General features: G+C 57.1%; 2 protein-coding genes across 7 annotated transcripts; one reads left to right on the forward strand and one right to left on the reverse strand.

The window, feature by feature from the left end:
- Window positions 1-2,036: 2,036 nt before the first annotated feature.
- On the reverse strand, window positions 2,037-5,138 carry MRPL55 (mitochondrial ribosomal protein L55). 3 transcript variants are annotated; one of them, XM_016142330.2, is made up of 4 exons: window positions 4,984-5,138; window positions 4,178-4,269; window positions 2,534-2,735; window positions 2,037-2,262 (listed from the first exon to the last, which is right to left on the reverse strand). In XM_016142330.2, the coding sequence occupies exons 1-4, from the start codon at window positions 5,101-5,103 to the stop codon at window positions 2,113-2,115; spliced, it is 564 nt and encodes a 187-aa protein (XP_015997816.1). In that variant the 5' UTR covers window positions 5,104-5,138; the 3' UTR covers window positions 2,037-2,112. The 3 variants fall into 3 exon arrangements, with proteins under 3 accessions (XP_015997816.1, XP_015997821.1, XP_015997831.1); XM_016142335.2 differs by having other exon boundaries at window positions 4,178-4,266; window positions 4,984-5,136; XM_016142345.2 differs by lacking the exon at window positions 4,984-5,138 and adding an exon at window positions 4,861-4,969 and having other exon boundaries at window positions 4,178-4,266.
- A 63-nt stretch (window positions 5,139-5,201) lies between these two features.
- Window positions 5,202-12,746, forward strand: GUK1 (guanylate kinase 1). 4 transcript variants are annotated; one of them, XM_036224777.1, is made up of 9 exons: window positions 5,274-5,348; window positions 5,504-5,601; window positions 9,936-10,049; window positions 10,297-10,338; window positions 10,949-11,045; window positions 11,806-11,944; window positions 12,075-12,159; window positions 12,306-12,391; window positions 12,517-12,746. In XM_036224777.1, exons 3-9 carry the CDS (start codon window positions 9,938-9,940, stop codon window positions 12,550-12,552), a joined length of 597 nt encoding a protein of 198 aa, XP_036080670.1. In that variant the 5' UTR covers window positions 5,274-5,348; window positions 5,504-5,601; window positions 9,936-9,937; the 3' UTR covers window positions 12,553-12,746. The 4 variants fall into 4 exon arrangements, with proteins under 4 accessions (XP_015997765.1, XP_036080670.1, XP_015997782.1 ...); XM_016142279.2 differs by lacking the exon at window positions 5,504-5,601 and having other exon boundaries at window positions 5,202-5,348; XM_016142296.2 differs by lacking the exon at window positions 5,274-5,348 and having other exon boundaries at window positions 5,357-5,601.
- Window positions 12,747-12,855: the final 109 nt, after the last annotated feature.

The following is a 12,855-nucleotide window of genomic DNA, read 5'->3' on the forward strand; positions in this document are numbered from 1 at the left end:
CGGGTCACAGACCGAGTCGGTGACAATGGTCTAATGAGTTCAGAGCCCACTCCATAGGGTGGCTGCAGACCTGGGACTTAAAACGGCATCCCCTGCGTTGTCCTTTGTACAGGTTCTTTTACAGGATACTGCCCTAGCGCGTACCCTGCTTACGTGGCCTGCATGTACTCAGTGGGGAAGGCAATGGAGAGGCCCCTACCTGACCCGCCTTCGCTAACACCCTCTCTTGTTTGGGTGGGAGGGGGTTCCCACAGTAAGAATAAACAACGGTGTGAGCCTCAGCCCTGTCTTAAGAGTACTACTTTGACCCTTAGTTTCCTCACATGGGAGCTCCAGAGCTGCCCCTGCTCAGGGACCTCCAGTGTCAGACAGCAGATCCAAAGATACAAGTGTGCCCTCTGCAGGGTCCCAGCTCTGCTGCAGCAGGGGGAGGAACTTGTCCTGGTGGGAGATGTTGGTTTCCACCCTGGGGGCCACTGAGGCAGTCCTGCCATGACTGACAAGGACTAATGCAGGTTAAGGGTCCCGTGAGGGAGGCACTGGAGAGCCACAGGGTCAGCTCTAAGCCTGCTCTCACTCCATCCCCACCTCCACCTGGGGAAGGCCCCATCCAGTTCTGGATTCTGGGTGGAGTCATCAGTGTTGGCATTTTAACTCCCCAAGGTAGGTGAGGTGATTGGGCAGTAAGGAGAGACAGGAGGTACTGGAGGAGCTGTAGGGAGGTCCCCTGCCCTGCAACAGAGGGAGTGCAGTCAGGACTCTGCTAACCACTCTCAGGCTCCCAGAGCTCTCCAACCAAGCCTTAGGCTTCTGAGTTCACCTCTGCACTGCCAGTTCTGGAAAGAACCCGCACCCTCCACATCTAATCAGACTTCCATGGGGCATGACAGTCTGATTGCCCACCTGCCTTCAACAATACCATTAGGTGGGTTTTGCCAGAACTCCCACCAGGGTGAGTCCTTTTAGTAACTTCCCATCACTGACCCTGCCCTGCTCCTGGCACATATCCCCACTTGTGTGTGCAGTACTCAGCCTCTTCCCTGCACTGCACCCACCACCTCTACCCTCCTCTAAGGTCTGCCTTGCATTCTTCCAGTGTCATGAATAACTTGGCCCTGAATAGGGAGTGCAGACACTGCTGCTGGGCATCTCTCTGGAGGTGAGTAGGGAGCATGGAGCAGCTGGGTAAAGGTTCCAAGGAGGCCAGAGGGCTGGCGGAGCCTGCGGGGCAACTTTCCAGGAGCTGCATATGGCTGGCTGGGACTGGCTTGTTCAGTGGACCAGTGGGGAATGGACTGCAAGCTAGGATTCCAGGGTCGCTGTTCAGCCCAGGATCCTTCTCTGTGAGCTGCCAACAGTGGCAAGATCACCTCCCAGAGGCTTCTGCCTCTTCACTCATGCCTGGAATGCCTCCCCACCATCGATGTGGTAGCACTGTACCATGGACCCTCAAAGTTTATGAGAAAGAGCCAGACAGCCCAGGTTACATGATCAACCCACCAGGACAGGATGAGATGCCTGAGCTGGGTCAGCTGTACACGGACAGGTTGAGAACTGCCCCCTCAGGTCCTGCAGGAAGCCTAGCCAGCATGAAACCCACCCCTAGAGCAGAAGGTGGCAGTTCACTGGGGAAAGCCTGCCTCATCACTAAGACACAAGAGGAGTCGGCAACTGGCCACTCCCTTGGCTCCTCCGATGGGGAGCACCTTTCCACTGTGAGCAAGCAAGCTAGAGGAGCCCCTGTGAGGCACAGGATAGGTGGGCTGCAGGTCTGGCACAGATGTCTTCGGACCCAACCGCTCCCCACACTAATGTGAGAGCTCCTTGTATAGAGGCACTAGCAGAGGGAGCTCTAGGGCCCAGAGGGATAGCTGGGTGATGACGGCCACTTTCTGCAGTGGGAGGAGCACCCACAACATCAGTCATGTCCACAGTTCATGTGCCCTTTGAGCCTCTCAACCCTAAGCCCTCCAGGGGGCTCAGCCATAGAGGCCCCCCCCCCCACCCCGGCCAGTACATGAGCAGGAAAGACAAGATGGATTTAAAATCCTGATGATTTAAAAACAAATGCCCCTCCCCCCAACGTCTGAGGTCAGGGCAGTATGGGGACAGTCACTTCTTGGCCCAAAACTGCTTGTACCGCTCCATGTCAAAGTCATCACCAAGCTCGGGTTCCTCCTTCTTGTCTTGGAACTGGGCCTCACGTTTGCGGAGCCGCGCCCGCCTCTCCTCTGGAGACAAGACATCCAGGTCCACCGGCATCTGTGGAGGGAGGACGTGTATTCACTCAGTGGAAGGTACCAGGACCTTCTCCAGACCTCTGCTCCTCTCGTTCAAATTTCCACTCTTTAAAGAAACCTCTTCTGCTTGTTTACCCAGGATGTGTTTTTTTTTACACATGGCCTGCTGCTGCTGTCTAAACTTGGTGCATGGAGTCAGCTCCATGACTTGCCCACCCTCCTCTCTCATCCAGCCACAATTCTGAGCCCATGAACAATTCTGGGGGACCTGCACCCCAGAGAGGGAAGCTTACCTCCAGCATCCGTCTGGGCTCCCGGTAGCGGATGTGGATAGTGGAGCCATCCTTCTTGACCAGGAGCACAGGGTAGAGGCGTGCGTAGACCTGTCTGTGCACACGTGTGAGCAAGGCTCTGCTGCTATCAGCCCACCAGGAGGATGTGTGTAGGTGGCAGCCCACAGGGGCTACCCTCGTCACCACATGCTGCCGTAGAAGGCTGCAGACACACACACTGGTCAGCGGCAGGTGCTTGGACCAGCGTGCCCATACAGCCCAACCAGCTCCTGCTGGTGTACAAAACCCCCAAGGTGTGGGATGTGGGCAGAGCAACCCCTACCCCAGGTATGGGGAGAGGCCATAGTGGGTAAGTACATGAAGCTTCCAGACAAAAGGACAGAAGGGTTAGGACAACAATCACTAGATGTCTGGAGCCCTGGACATGAGCATGAAGCAGGAAGCTGCCTTTCAGGAGAATGCAGACCTGGTGCTGTGGACTGAATGTTTGTGTCCAAAAATCACACGTTGAAGCCCTAACCCCCAGTAAGATGGCATCAGGAGCAGAGCCTTTGGGAGGTGCTTAGGGTTAGATGAGGTCATGAGAGTGGGGCCCCCATGGTAGGATGAGTGCCCTTCGAAGAAGAGACAGGAACTTGCTCTCTCTGCCCTGTGAGGACACAGGAAGAAGGCAGTTGTCTGTGAATCAGGAAGAGACAGCTCCAGATGTGTGGGAGAGAAGCTGTCTGGTCTATGGTATTGCTCGGGCAGCCTGAGCACACCAAGACCCTGGAAGCCACTCAGCTTCTGAACATGGTGGATACTCAGACCTGCACATGACAGAGCACATGCTCTAAGGTGAAGGAAAGGGCGAGACCCTGCCCCCCACCTATTTGAGTCCTTGCCCTGTGATCCTTAAAGTCATCTCCAGTCTGGCTTTTGTGCAAACTTGGATTGACCCACACCCTGCACTTCCCAGTGGACATCCAGGGCTGATGGCCTCGGGAAAAAACTGCATCTTATTTACTGTTAAATCTCAGACCCCCTAGCTGAACACCTGGTAACTTTTGGCCAAATGATCCCAAGTCACTGCCTTCAGAAGTGCAAGACAGGAGAAAGGAGATGGTGGGTGTTCCCCAACGAGAACAGCGGTTCCTACGTGAACTTTTCCCAGGACAAGGGCTCTCCAGTGAATGCTGCAGCCAGAGTCTCTTCCCTATCTTCACACTGACTCAGACTTTGAGTGCCGCATCCCTCTTCCAAGGTTCCATAGAAACAACAGGAAACCTGCTCTCATTTCCTCTGGCAACACTGACTACATTGTGTTTCCCATTTGCGGAAGGCCAGGGGGCAAGGGGAACAGGCAGATGAGGAGGCAGTCCTGGTGGGAAGTCACAGCAGGAAGGCTGTGACTTTCTCCAGGGACTCAAGAGCTGGGCTGCAGGCTCTGAATAGGAAGGTGACTGCCACCACTGTCTGATGCTCATTTACAAGTTGTTTCCATTCTTCCCTCAACAGCCTGTCAAGGCGTCCATACACGTGTATTTATGTGTATTGTCCAGGTAAATACACTGTCTGGGGAAGCTTCGCTGAGGCTCCTAAGTTGGTGTTCCTTTGGGTGACCTCATGATAGCATTCCCAAGGGGCCTGGAAGTTTTTGCTTACCCAAGCAAGCTGCCCACGGCTGCCATTCCTTCTGAGGGCCCTGTGGCATGGAAAGGCCCAAAGATCAAGTCACTGGCCCGGCATGTGACCTGCTGGACAAGGAAATCTTTTTAACAGGCAGGCTTTTCCCTCTAATTGATCCTCGCCAAACTGCATGCAGGAAGAAAGCCACAGACCCCAACATGTTTCTGAACAAGCATGTTATCAATGGGCCAGTCCCTCCATAACCTATCCAGCTCTCAGCCCTGACCTGGCATTAGAACCACCTGTGGAAGGTTTGTGAACACCAGAGGCCCAGGTTATACTCCCAAAGATCCTGCTCGGTAGGTGAGGTCAGGGCCCGGGCCCATGCGGGTGGGTGAGGGAGTCAGAAAGCTGCTCTGAGGATGGACTGTAACTTAAAGGTTAGCTCACGCCTTGTTTTTCAAAGTCATGTGATTCTCACAAAATCCAGCGAGGTAAGGATTACAAAAAGGGAGCCGAGGTTTAGAGACACTCTTACTAAGCCTGGACCCCTGGGAAGCGTCAGGGCTGAGGTTTCCGCGGCGACAAGCCAGAGTTTCAAAACGAAACGTCTGAGGTCTCGACATTCAGGCCCCAGGAAACGAGCCCTCCCGGCCGAGATGCGCGGGGTTTGCCTCGCTGTCTCCTGTCAGGACAGGGCACCTGCAGGCCTCCCTCACCCTTAGGACGTGACCCGGCAGAAGAGAGAAATGCTGTAAACTTCCCGAGTGGATGCCGGCAGCGGGTCCCGGACTCTCCCTCGGGAAGTCCGTCCCCACTCGCACGACGCGACACCAACGTACCACTCTCCCTGAGCTCCAGAGGACCCTGGCTGCACCCGCCAGGTAAGAGAGGGGGTGACCGGAGCCACGCACACGGTCACCGCAAACTCCTCGCCCGGCCCTCCTGAGGCGCGACGTCATCCGCGAGCGCTGAGTCGCGCGGTGCTCACGAACGACCCTGAGGGGCGGGGCCGGCGCGGCGCCGTGACGTACGTGTCTGTAGGAGGGAGGTGGCCGGCGCGGCGTTGACGTAGGCCCAGCGGGTGGAAGCGGCTCGGCGCGTTCCTGTGACGTACGTCCCCAAGGGCGGCGGTGGTGGCCTCTCATGCTGCGGCGCCCGCTGGCCGGGCTGGCGGCGGCCGCCCTGGGCCGCGCCCCCTCCGACGGTGAGTGGCGGCCTGTCCCGCGAGGGGCGAAGCGTCTGGGTGCGCGCAGGTCGCGGAGGGCAGTCCCGGGGGCCGCCGCGGCCCCGCACGTATAAGCAAGCATTCGCATTCAGTCTTCTCTCTGCACCCGGAACACCGCTTCCCGCGTGCTTCAGGTTACGTCAGGGGTTCCCAGGACTGGCTTGTCGCCGGATCCCAGCGAGCAAGACGCGGGGATACGAAGACAGACAGGGTAGCGCGTTTTTTCATGCAGGTGAATTGACTTCATTTAAAGGGCCGCACTACGTTTTGAAGTTGTGTTCTATGTGTTTGGGTGTTTTTGTGTTAAAGTTGCTTCTAGGGGCTGTTTTTCTTAGGCACATTAAAAAAAGCTGGTTTCCCTGTGTCAGTTCTCAAAACGTAGGAGGAAATTCTGTCACTGGAAGCTCCAGACAGTTTGTAAAAACCCTTGCAGCCTGAGGACTTCATGCTGGATGCCATTGTGGACCTTGAAGGATGTGGAGGGGCAGAAAGGGGAAGCAGCCCGATACTCCTCCCCAAGGTGGACCGCACAGCAAAGCCGAAAACCCTGGGAGATCAGGGTTCCTAAGGACATCACTGGCCGCCTGGGGAGCTCGTATAGCAGAGTCTCCACAGTCCTAGCCACCTTGTGGGACCAGTAGTAACGTAGTGTCTTTCCCGGGCTCAAAGGAAACCCTCCTGGTGGTCCTGGGCACGTGGAGCTGACTACTGTGAGGGCCCTTAGGATTGCTGCAGGTTCCTGGCCTGCCCCACAGTTTTAGATTCAGATCGCTGGGGGCAGGATATCCTGACTCATACGTGTGGTAAATTGAGGTTCAGCTTCCTTCAGGTTCTGAGACCTCAAATCTGGATTGCTGGAGCTGCCCATCTGTGATTCTTAGACATTTTTCTAGGAGCAGAGAGGTAGTGAGCCTAGTTCATCCATGTGCTGGTTTGGGGAGGAGCAGTGAGGCATGTCACATCATCCGTCATCACTGTTGGCTTTCACTAGGAAAGAGGGAAACTGTAAGCAGAGGTGACAGCTGCTCAGTGTGGGGTGGGGCAGGAAGAGGGGGGGCCAAGACTTGACCTTTGCAGTCAGCCTCACCTGAGGCCCCCAGGCAGCATGCCTGCCCAAATGTGGGCTTTTCTGGACTTTTCTGTCACTCTTAGACTTTCTAGGCAATGATTTATGAGGAACTCGAGAAAACGTTCCTATTCCCCGCCCCCGTGGAGGGATTTCAGGTGGGTGGGGTTTCCTGTCTTAACCGCTGACAAGCTGAATTTCCTGCCTGGTGAGTCCCCACCCTACCTCTGCTCATAGCACCACACACCTGCCTGCAACACCAAGCCCGCTCACACCCAGGTCAGTCCAACACCTGTGACAGGTGCAGCGTGCCTGGGCTTTGTTGAGTTCGATTTCAGACCTGGCCCTTGACTTTTGGCTGGGAAGGGTGATATCAGCAGTTTCCTTGAGGAGCAGATTCCAGAAGTTGTAGCAGTGCACTCAGTATGTACCTTTCTCTTCAGCCACACCCAAACTCTTTTTTTCTAACACCTAAATGGTATACTTCCATCTTTTGTGGCATATTTAGCATATTCTAAAAAACATGCTCAATTCGAGGAGCAGCAGAAATGAAGGTGGTGTTGTGACTTGGTTGGGAAGGGGAAGAGGTGACTCCAGCCCATGAGAAACAAAGGTTAGTAACAAGGGTGAACAGCTGGGAACACTGACTGGGGGCAGGTGCTCCTAGGGTCAGCTCCAGGTCTCCCCTGATTCCCTGTTAACCCTGCCAATGCAGGTCTCAATTTCACCTTTGTAAGGCTGAGACTGACCCCTAGAGGGTCTGGGATCCTCTTGCTTCGTAGCTCTTTGCTTGGGGCATATAACCTCTGTGCCTCCTCTGCCTTCTGCCTCTGGGGCAAAATTAAGATCTAGTGCAGGGCAATCCTGGTCCTTTATGTAAAAAGGCCCGGATATACTGCACAGCACCAAAACAGGCCTAAGTCCTGCACTGTGTGGTTCTTGCCCATGCTTTTGAAAGCCCAGCTTCCTCTCAGGATAGGAATGGTCCAGCCCCACTGTGGGTAGAAGTGAGAAAAAAATGGCTGGCCACATTGTGGCTGTCCCAGTTCAAGCTGGTTCCCAAAGGCCAAATGGTTTGTCAGGGCTTCTCGGTCAGGACGTGTCCCACACGCAGAGCCCTGAGGCTAAGGCTAAGTCCTGTGTACTTTCCTGTTTCTTGCTGGCCAGCTGGGGTTTGGGATTGTGAGGTCGTTGGGGAGTAGAGGACACAGACTGCCCTGAATGGAGGGCTCTATCTTCCCAAGAGATGACTCCTCTGACTTGTGCATTTCAGTCAACCAGTTCTACAGGCACCAGAGTGCTCAATCACAGGGGCCCTGAAGCCTAGAGCACTGTCCCACGCTAGATGTAGTGTGGATGGTGGCTGTAGTGATCACTGTCACAGCAGTCACCAAACAGTCCCATCCGCAGCAGCTCAGCAGCAGGCTGGGTGTGCTCATGGGTTATGGTGTGCTAGGGAAGGGTGCCACCTCTGGCAGGCACAGGATAGAGCAGAATGTCCATGAGGGGCTTCTGTGCAGGCAGGAGGGATGGGCCACACTCCCTTCCTTGTGCCCCCAGTCCTCCAGAGGGTGCCTCCTAACATCCCTGATAGAGGTGGAGAGACCTTGGATTCTCCCCTCCCTGGAGGTGGATACCCCAAGTTGGGTGGTAGGGGCCCCAGCACCCACTGGGTTGTGGGTTTGCTGCTATGATCAAGGCTCAAGCAGACCTCCTGGTCCATCGCTGCAGCTGTCACTTTGTGTTCCCTTGCCCTGGAAGAACTCACATTTCTGTGGCAGCAGCACACCATCAGGGGGTCTAGGCCACTGGCCCGAGAGGAAGGGACTCAGCACTGTCCAGAGGCTAGGCAGTGTAGTGGGGCAAACCCCAGCCTCCTTAGCGCCCCTCAGGACTTGGTGGTGCCCAGTCTCTCCTCTTCCCTCCTGTGTTCCTCCCTCCACTCCCCTCTTCAGTTACTTAGTGCCTAGGAAGTCCAGACAGATGCAAGAGACTGTGTTGGGCCACCCACAGGACATCTGTCTTATAAAGGATGAGGCTTTGTGAAAGGTGCCAATGAGGAAGAGATGACACTTCCCATGAACCAGGCCTCTGGGGGACAGGACTGCGGGGACAGCTGGCAGTGGCCATGAGCTTGGAGCCAGGCACATGTGAGTGCAGGCATGCAGGTGGCATGTGTGTCTGGGTGGGAAAGCTCGGACACCAGAGAGGAGCTGGGAGTCTAGCGGGATCATCATTAGAAACAAGGTACTCCTGTGACAGGAAACTCGCAAGAGACTGAGGAGCTAAGAGTTGGTCACATGGAGATGACACTCACTGTGTCTATGGGTTCTTCTAGGTCCCTTCCTCCTGTGTCTGTCTCCCACCTCCTCTAGGGCACATGTGTGGCGTTTGATGGCCCCAGAATAGCCATGCTTTAGCGAGATTACCCACTTGGCCTATATTGCAGATTAAGAAAGCAGTGCCCACGGGGGAGGGGGGGTGCCTTCTAGAGAACTGCCCTGGGTTGGGTGTCCCTGGCCCAAGTGGCTTATCCCTCCGGGTCCTCACTGGTGGTCTTCTGGCCATTGACTGTGCTTTGGGGGCCTTCACACCTTACCAGAGGGCCCCCAGAGAGCCCTGCAGGGGCAGGCTGGTAGAGGGAGCTGTTCCAGATCCCACATGCCCTCTGGGAGTCTCCCTCTGGGTCAGGGTGCACCTGCACGTGGCCTTCCTGCCATCACACTCAGGTGGCTGGGTGGGCAAGCTGCCTCTCAAGGGCCAGGAGCAGCCTTCTCTCCAGTACGGAGCAGCAGGTGGGGCTGACTGCCTTAGGAGGGTTTTAGTGTTAAGAGGCAGGAGGAGGCTGGGATTATCAACCCCTCCCAGCTCATGCAGAGCCCAGGCTGACCACAGCTGCAGCACCCCACTCAGGAGGTGGGTCCTGCCCTGGGGAGGGAGGCTGGGGGTGTCAGGCAGGCACAGAGCTGGCTGGACCCATGCCCCTCAAAGCCCCCCTCCTCCCCTTCTCACCTGGGGCAGTCATCTAAGCCCCTTGCTGTGGGCTGAGAGGAGGCCACTGCTGCCCTCCTGCTGGCTTCCTGGCAAGTACCAAAGGAGGGGGTGCGGGGAGTCAGGAAGCCGTTGTCCCTCGGGGTTGGCCCCTCACTTCCTGTTGAAGGTTCCTGGAATAGGGCTTGGGTTCCACTGACCTTGACCATGGCCGCCTCTAGGGCATAGTGCCAGGAGACGCAGGGGTGGGGACCCAGACGTGCCCCTCCCAGGAGAAGTCCAGGCTCCCCAGGTTGGGTCGAAATAGACAGGTGGAGTCAGAATAGACAGCTGGAGAGGCCATGTGTTTGTGATACTGAGTAGCCCACCCCTCGGGGAGGTGCAGCCAAGGTTTGAGTAGTCTTCAGTTTTGTCTAATTCCTGGGGAGAGTTGGGGTGTGTGTGACTGCAGCCACCTCACCCACTGGGGTCCCTGAGGACTGCTGATATGTGCCCCCACTTGCCCACAGGGATGTCAGGACCAAGGCCCGTTGTCTTGAGCGGACCATCGGGGGCTGGAAAGAGCACCCTGCTCAAGAGGCTTCTGCAAGAGCACAGCAGCATCTTCGGGTTCAGCGTGTCCCGTGAGGCTCTAGGGGTTTGGGGGCCCTGTCAACCCCCCTGGAGCCCCCACACATATAGGAATGTGCCCACCCTGCTGATATCCCCAGGAGCCCCCCTTCACACACAGGGGGCATGCCTATGCTGCTAAACCCCTGGAGCCTCCCACAGGCCCCACACACGGGCTAAGCTTGGCCCTTTGGGGAAGCCTTGGGGATGGGATGTGAAGGCTCTAGATATCCTAGGTGAGTCACAGGTGCTTGTTCCTAGACACCACGAGGGACCCGCGGCCTGGAGAGGAGAACGGCAAAGGTGAGCTGGCCCTGCCTCTTGGTGCCCCAGTAAAGACCTATCGCTGCCCCCTGCTTATTGGGGTGTTGATGAGGCCTCAGTCTCCCCATCTGATGGAGGTTCTCCTCCAGGGTGGGTGGGTGGGCTCAGTTAGGTGATAGGCATCAAAGCAAGTGCTGGCACTAGATGTCCATGTGAGATGCAGGTGGGAACCCTTATCCTAGCACCAGGCATCTGTGGGGTACTGCTCCCAGCGTATGCACTGTTCTCTGCATGGCCTGTTGATAAAGTCACAGCCATGCACACCATTTAGGGCTTTCTGACATCACAAGCATTCTCTGTAACCTTAATAGGGCATTTGTGCCCATCTGAGACAGGGCATCAAAGTACCCCCAGCATCCCCTGTGGATTCCTGCAGTCTCCAGGCCCCCCTTGGTGAGGACAGTGTGAGAAGAGGCATCTGTACGTCTGTCCCCTCCTCCGACATCTCTCCTTGCCCAGTAGCCAGAATAGCTCTCACTGCAGATAGACAGATGGGCAGACATGCCCAGGACAGAAGCTGGTTCTGTGTGGTCCCATGGACCCTGGTGGTCTGGGTATGGGCAGCCTTGACAGCTCTTTCTCCTTGCAGATTACTACTTTGTGACCAGGGAGGTGATGCAGCGGGACATTGCTGCCGGAGACTTTATTGAACATGCTGAGTTCTCTGGGAACCTGTATGGGACCAGGTGAGCAGAGCTCAGGACCCTCCCTCCATCCTTCCCTCCAGCCTCCTGGGGAACTAGAATGGGCAGCTAGGAGATGGGCTTCGCTCTTTGGGCTGTCGGGCTGTTGAGATGAGGGACCTAGCCCCTCTAGGGGTTGAGATGGAGCAGCAGCCAGGGCTCTGGCCAGGCCACTGTGGGAACAGGGGGCCACTCCATGGGCTGGTATGCAGTAAGGAACCAGGGGACCTGGGTCTCAGAGGTCTACAGGCTACACTGAGGCCCCCCTCCCCTCCCTTCCAACCACTGGGGCCTCCTGGGAGGGTCTCAGACCCAGCAGTAGCTGGACCCCCCCCACCCCACCCCCACACACAGAGCAGTGTCATTGTACAGGCTGGCCAAGGCTTGCTGTGTGCAGCCTGTACCCAAGCTCCCACAGGACCATCACGCTCCACCCCAGGTGCAGCTGGAAAGGGCAGCCAGCCCCTGAAATGGGGCGCTGGGGCTGCAGGTATCAGGATCCTCGGGCCCAGCAGTGACAGCCAGGGCCTTCCTGCCCCTTCTCACTGTGGCTCCCAACCCAGCAGAGGGCCTGAGTACAAGAGTTCTGGGGATGTGCTTCCATAAAGGGGCGCAGATGGGGTCAGGATGGGCCTTTGCAGGGCCCCTAGCCAGACCCAGAGCAAGGGAGTAGGGAAGACAGGAGCCCAGGGCCAAAGGTGGGGGTGCTAAGGCCTGAGGAGCCCAGACTGAGTGGCTGCCCTTCCCCTCTGGCCACTCTCAGCAAAGCGGCGGTTCGCGCTGTGCAGGCCATGAACCGCATCTGTGTGCTGGACGTGGACCTTCAGGGCGTGCGCAACATTAAGAAGACCGACCTGCAGCCCATCTACATCTTCGTGCAGCCGCCCTCCCTCGAAGTCCTGGTGGGGGCCTGGGCAGGGGCAGGGGCAGGAGCGGGGCTGGGGCCGGGTCAGCGTCAGTGCTGGGGCCAGCCAGGCTGGGGCTGCTCTTCCATGGCTGCTCTGCGGGCTCTGACCTTCCCATGCTCCTCAGGAACAGCGTCTGCGACAGCGGAACACAGAGACAGAGGAGAGCCTGGCCAAGCGCCTGGCCGCCGCCCGGGTAGACATGGAAAGCAGTAAGTGCCTAGCCAGTGTCCCCCACTCTCCCTCGTAGCAGACTGACTCACCCATTGGAGAGGGAGGGCAGAGGCAGGAACTGTCACCCATAGTTTCCCCACCCCTCACGGAGCCTCCACTGGCCTTGTGCCCTACTCACCCCTAGGCAAAGAGCCTGGCCTGTTTGACCTGGTCATCATCAACGACAGCCTGGACAAGGCCTACTGGACCCTGAAGGAGGCACTCTCTGAGGTGGGCTCTCTAAGTTGGGCTGGGGTTGGGGGGTGGCTAGACTTCATTCTCTTCTAGGAAAAGAGCCTAGGATGGGACATGTGGACCAGGCCCTGGACAAGCCCTTCTATTTTTCTCTCCTGCAGGAAATCAAGAAGGCTCAAGGGACTGGCCTCTCCTGAGGAGGCAGCCAGCTGTGTCCTCACTGGATAGGGCCCTGCACTCCCCCTGGTGGCCAGGGTGTTTATGAGAGGTGGCTCTACCTGCCCAGGTCACTCCGTCCACCCATGCCCATTTCTGGATGCCCTGTGCTCAGTCCCCCTCTCCTGTGGGAGCTTGGCCAGTGTCCTAATAAAGAGCTGCTGGTTAGAGTGTCCTTGAGCCCGTGGATGGCCTTTCAAGCCCTGCACCCTCCATGCTGGACCCCGTCCCTCCTGACAGTCCCACCCCTAAACAGCCATTCCCAGGAGGGCAGAGAGCATCAG

The sequence above is a fragment of the Rousettus aegyptiacus genome, unplaced genomic scaffold, assembly GCF_014176215.1.
Source record: "Rousettus aegyptiacus isolate mRouAeg1 unplaced genomic scaffold, mRouAeg1.p scaffold_m13_p_7, whole genome shotgun sequence".
Classification (NCBI taxonomy): domain Eukaryota; kingdom Metazoa; phylum Chordata; class Mammalia; order Chiroptera; family Pteropodidae; genus Rousettus; species Rousettus aegyptiacus.

Coding starts and splice junctions, on each gene's coding strand:
- MRPL55 (XM_016142330.2), bottom strand. CDS start 5,103: ATGACGTCGCGCCTCAGGAGGGCCGGGCGAGGAGTTTGCGGTGACCGT. Junction 4,270..4,983: donor TCTGGAGCTCAGGGAGAGTG/GTACGTTGGTGT, acceptor TTCCTTGTCCAG/CAGGTCACATGCCGGGCCAG. Junction 2,736..4,177: donor GCCGTGGGCAGCTTGCTTGG/GTAAGCAAAAAC, acceptor GTGTGTCTGCAG/CCTTCTACGGCAGCATGTGG.
- GUK1 (XM_016142279.2), top strand. CDS start 5,288: ATGCTGCGGCGCCCGCTGGCCGGGCTGGCGGCGGCCGCCCTGGGCCGC. Junction 10,050..10,296: donor CTTCGGGTTCAGCGTGTCCC/GTGAGGCTCTAG, acceptor GCTTGTTCCTAG/ACACCACGAGGGACCCGCGG. Junction 10,339..10,948: donor TGGAGAGGAGAACGGCAAAG/GTGAGCTGGCCC, acceptor TTCTCCTTGCAG/ATTACTACTTTGTGACCAGG.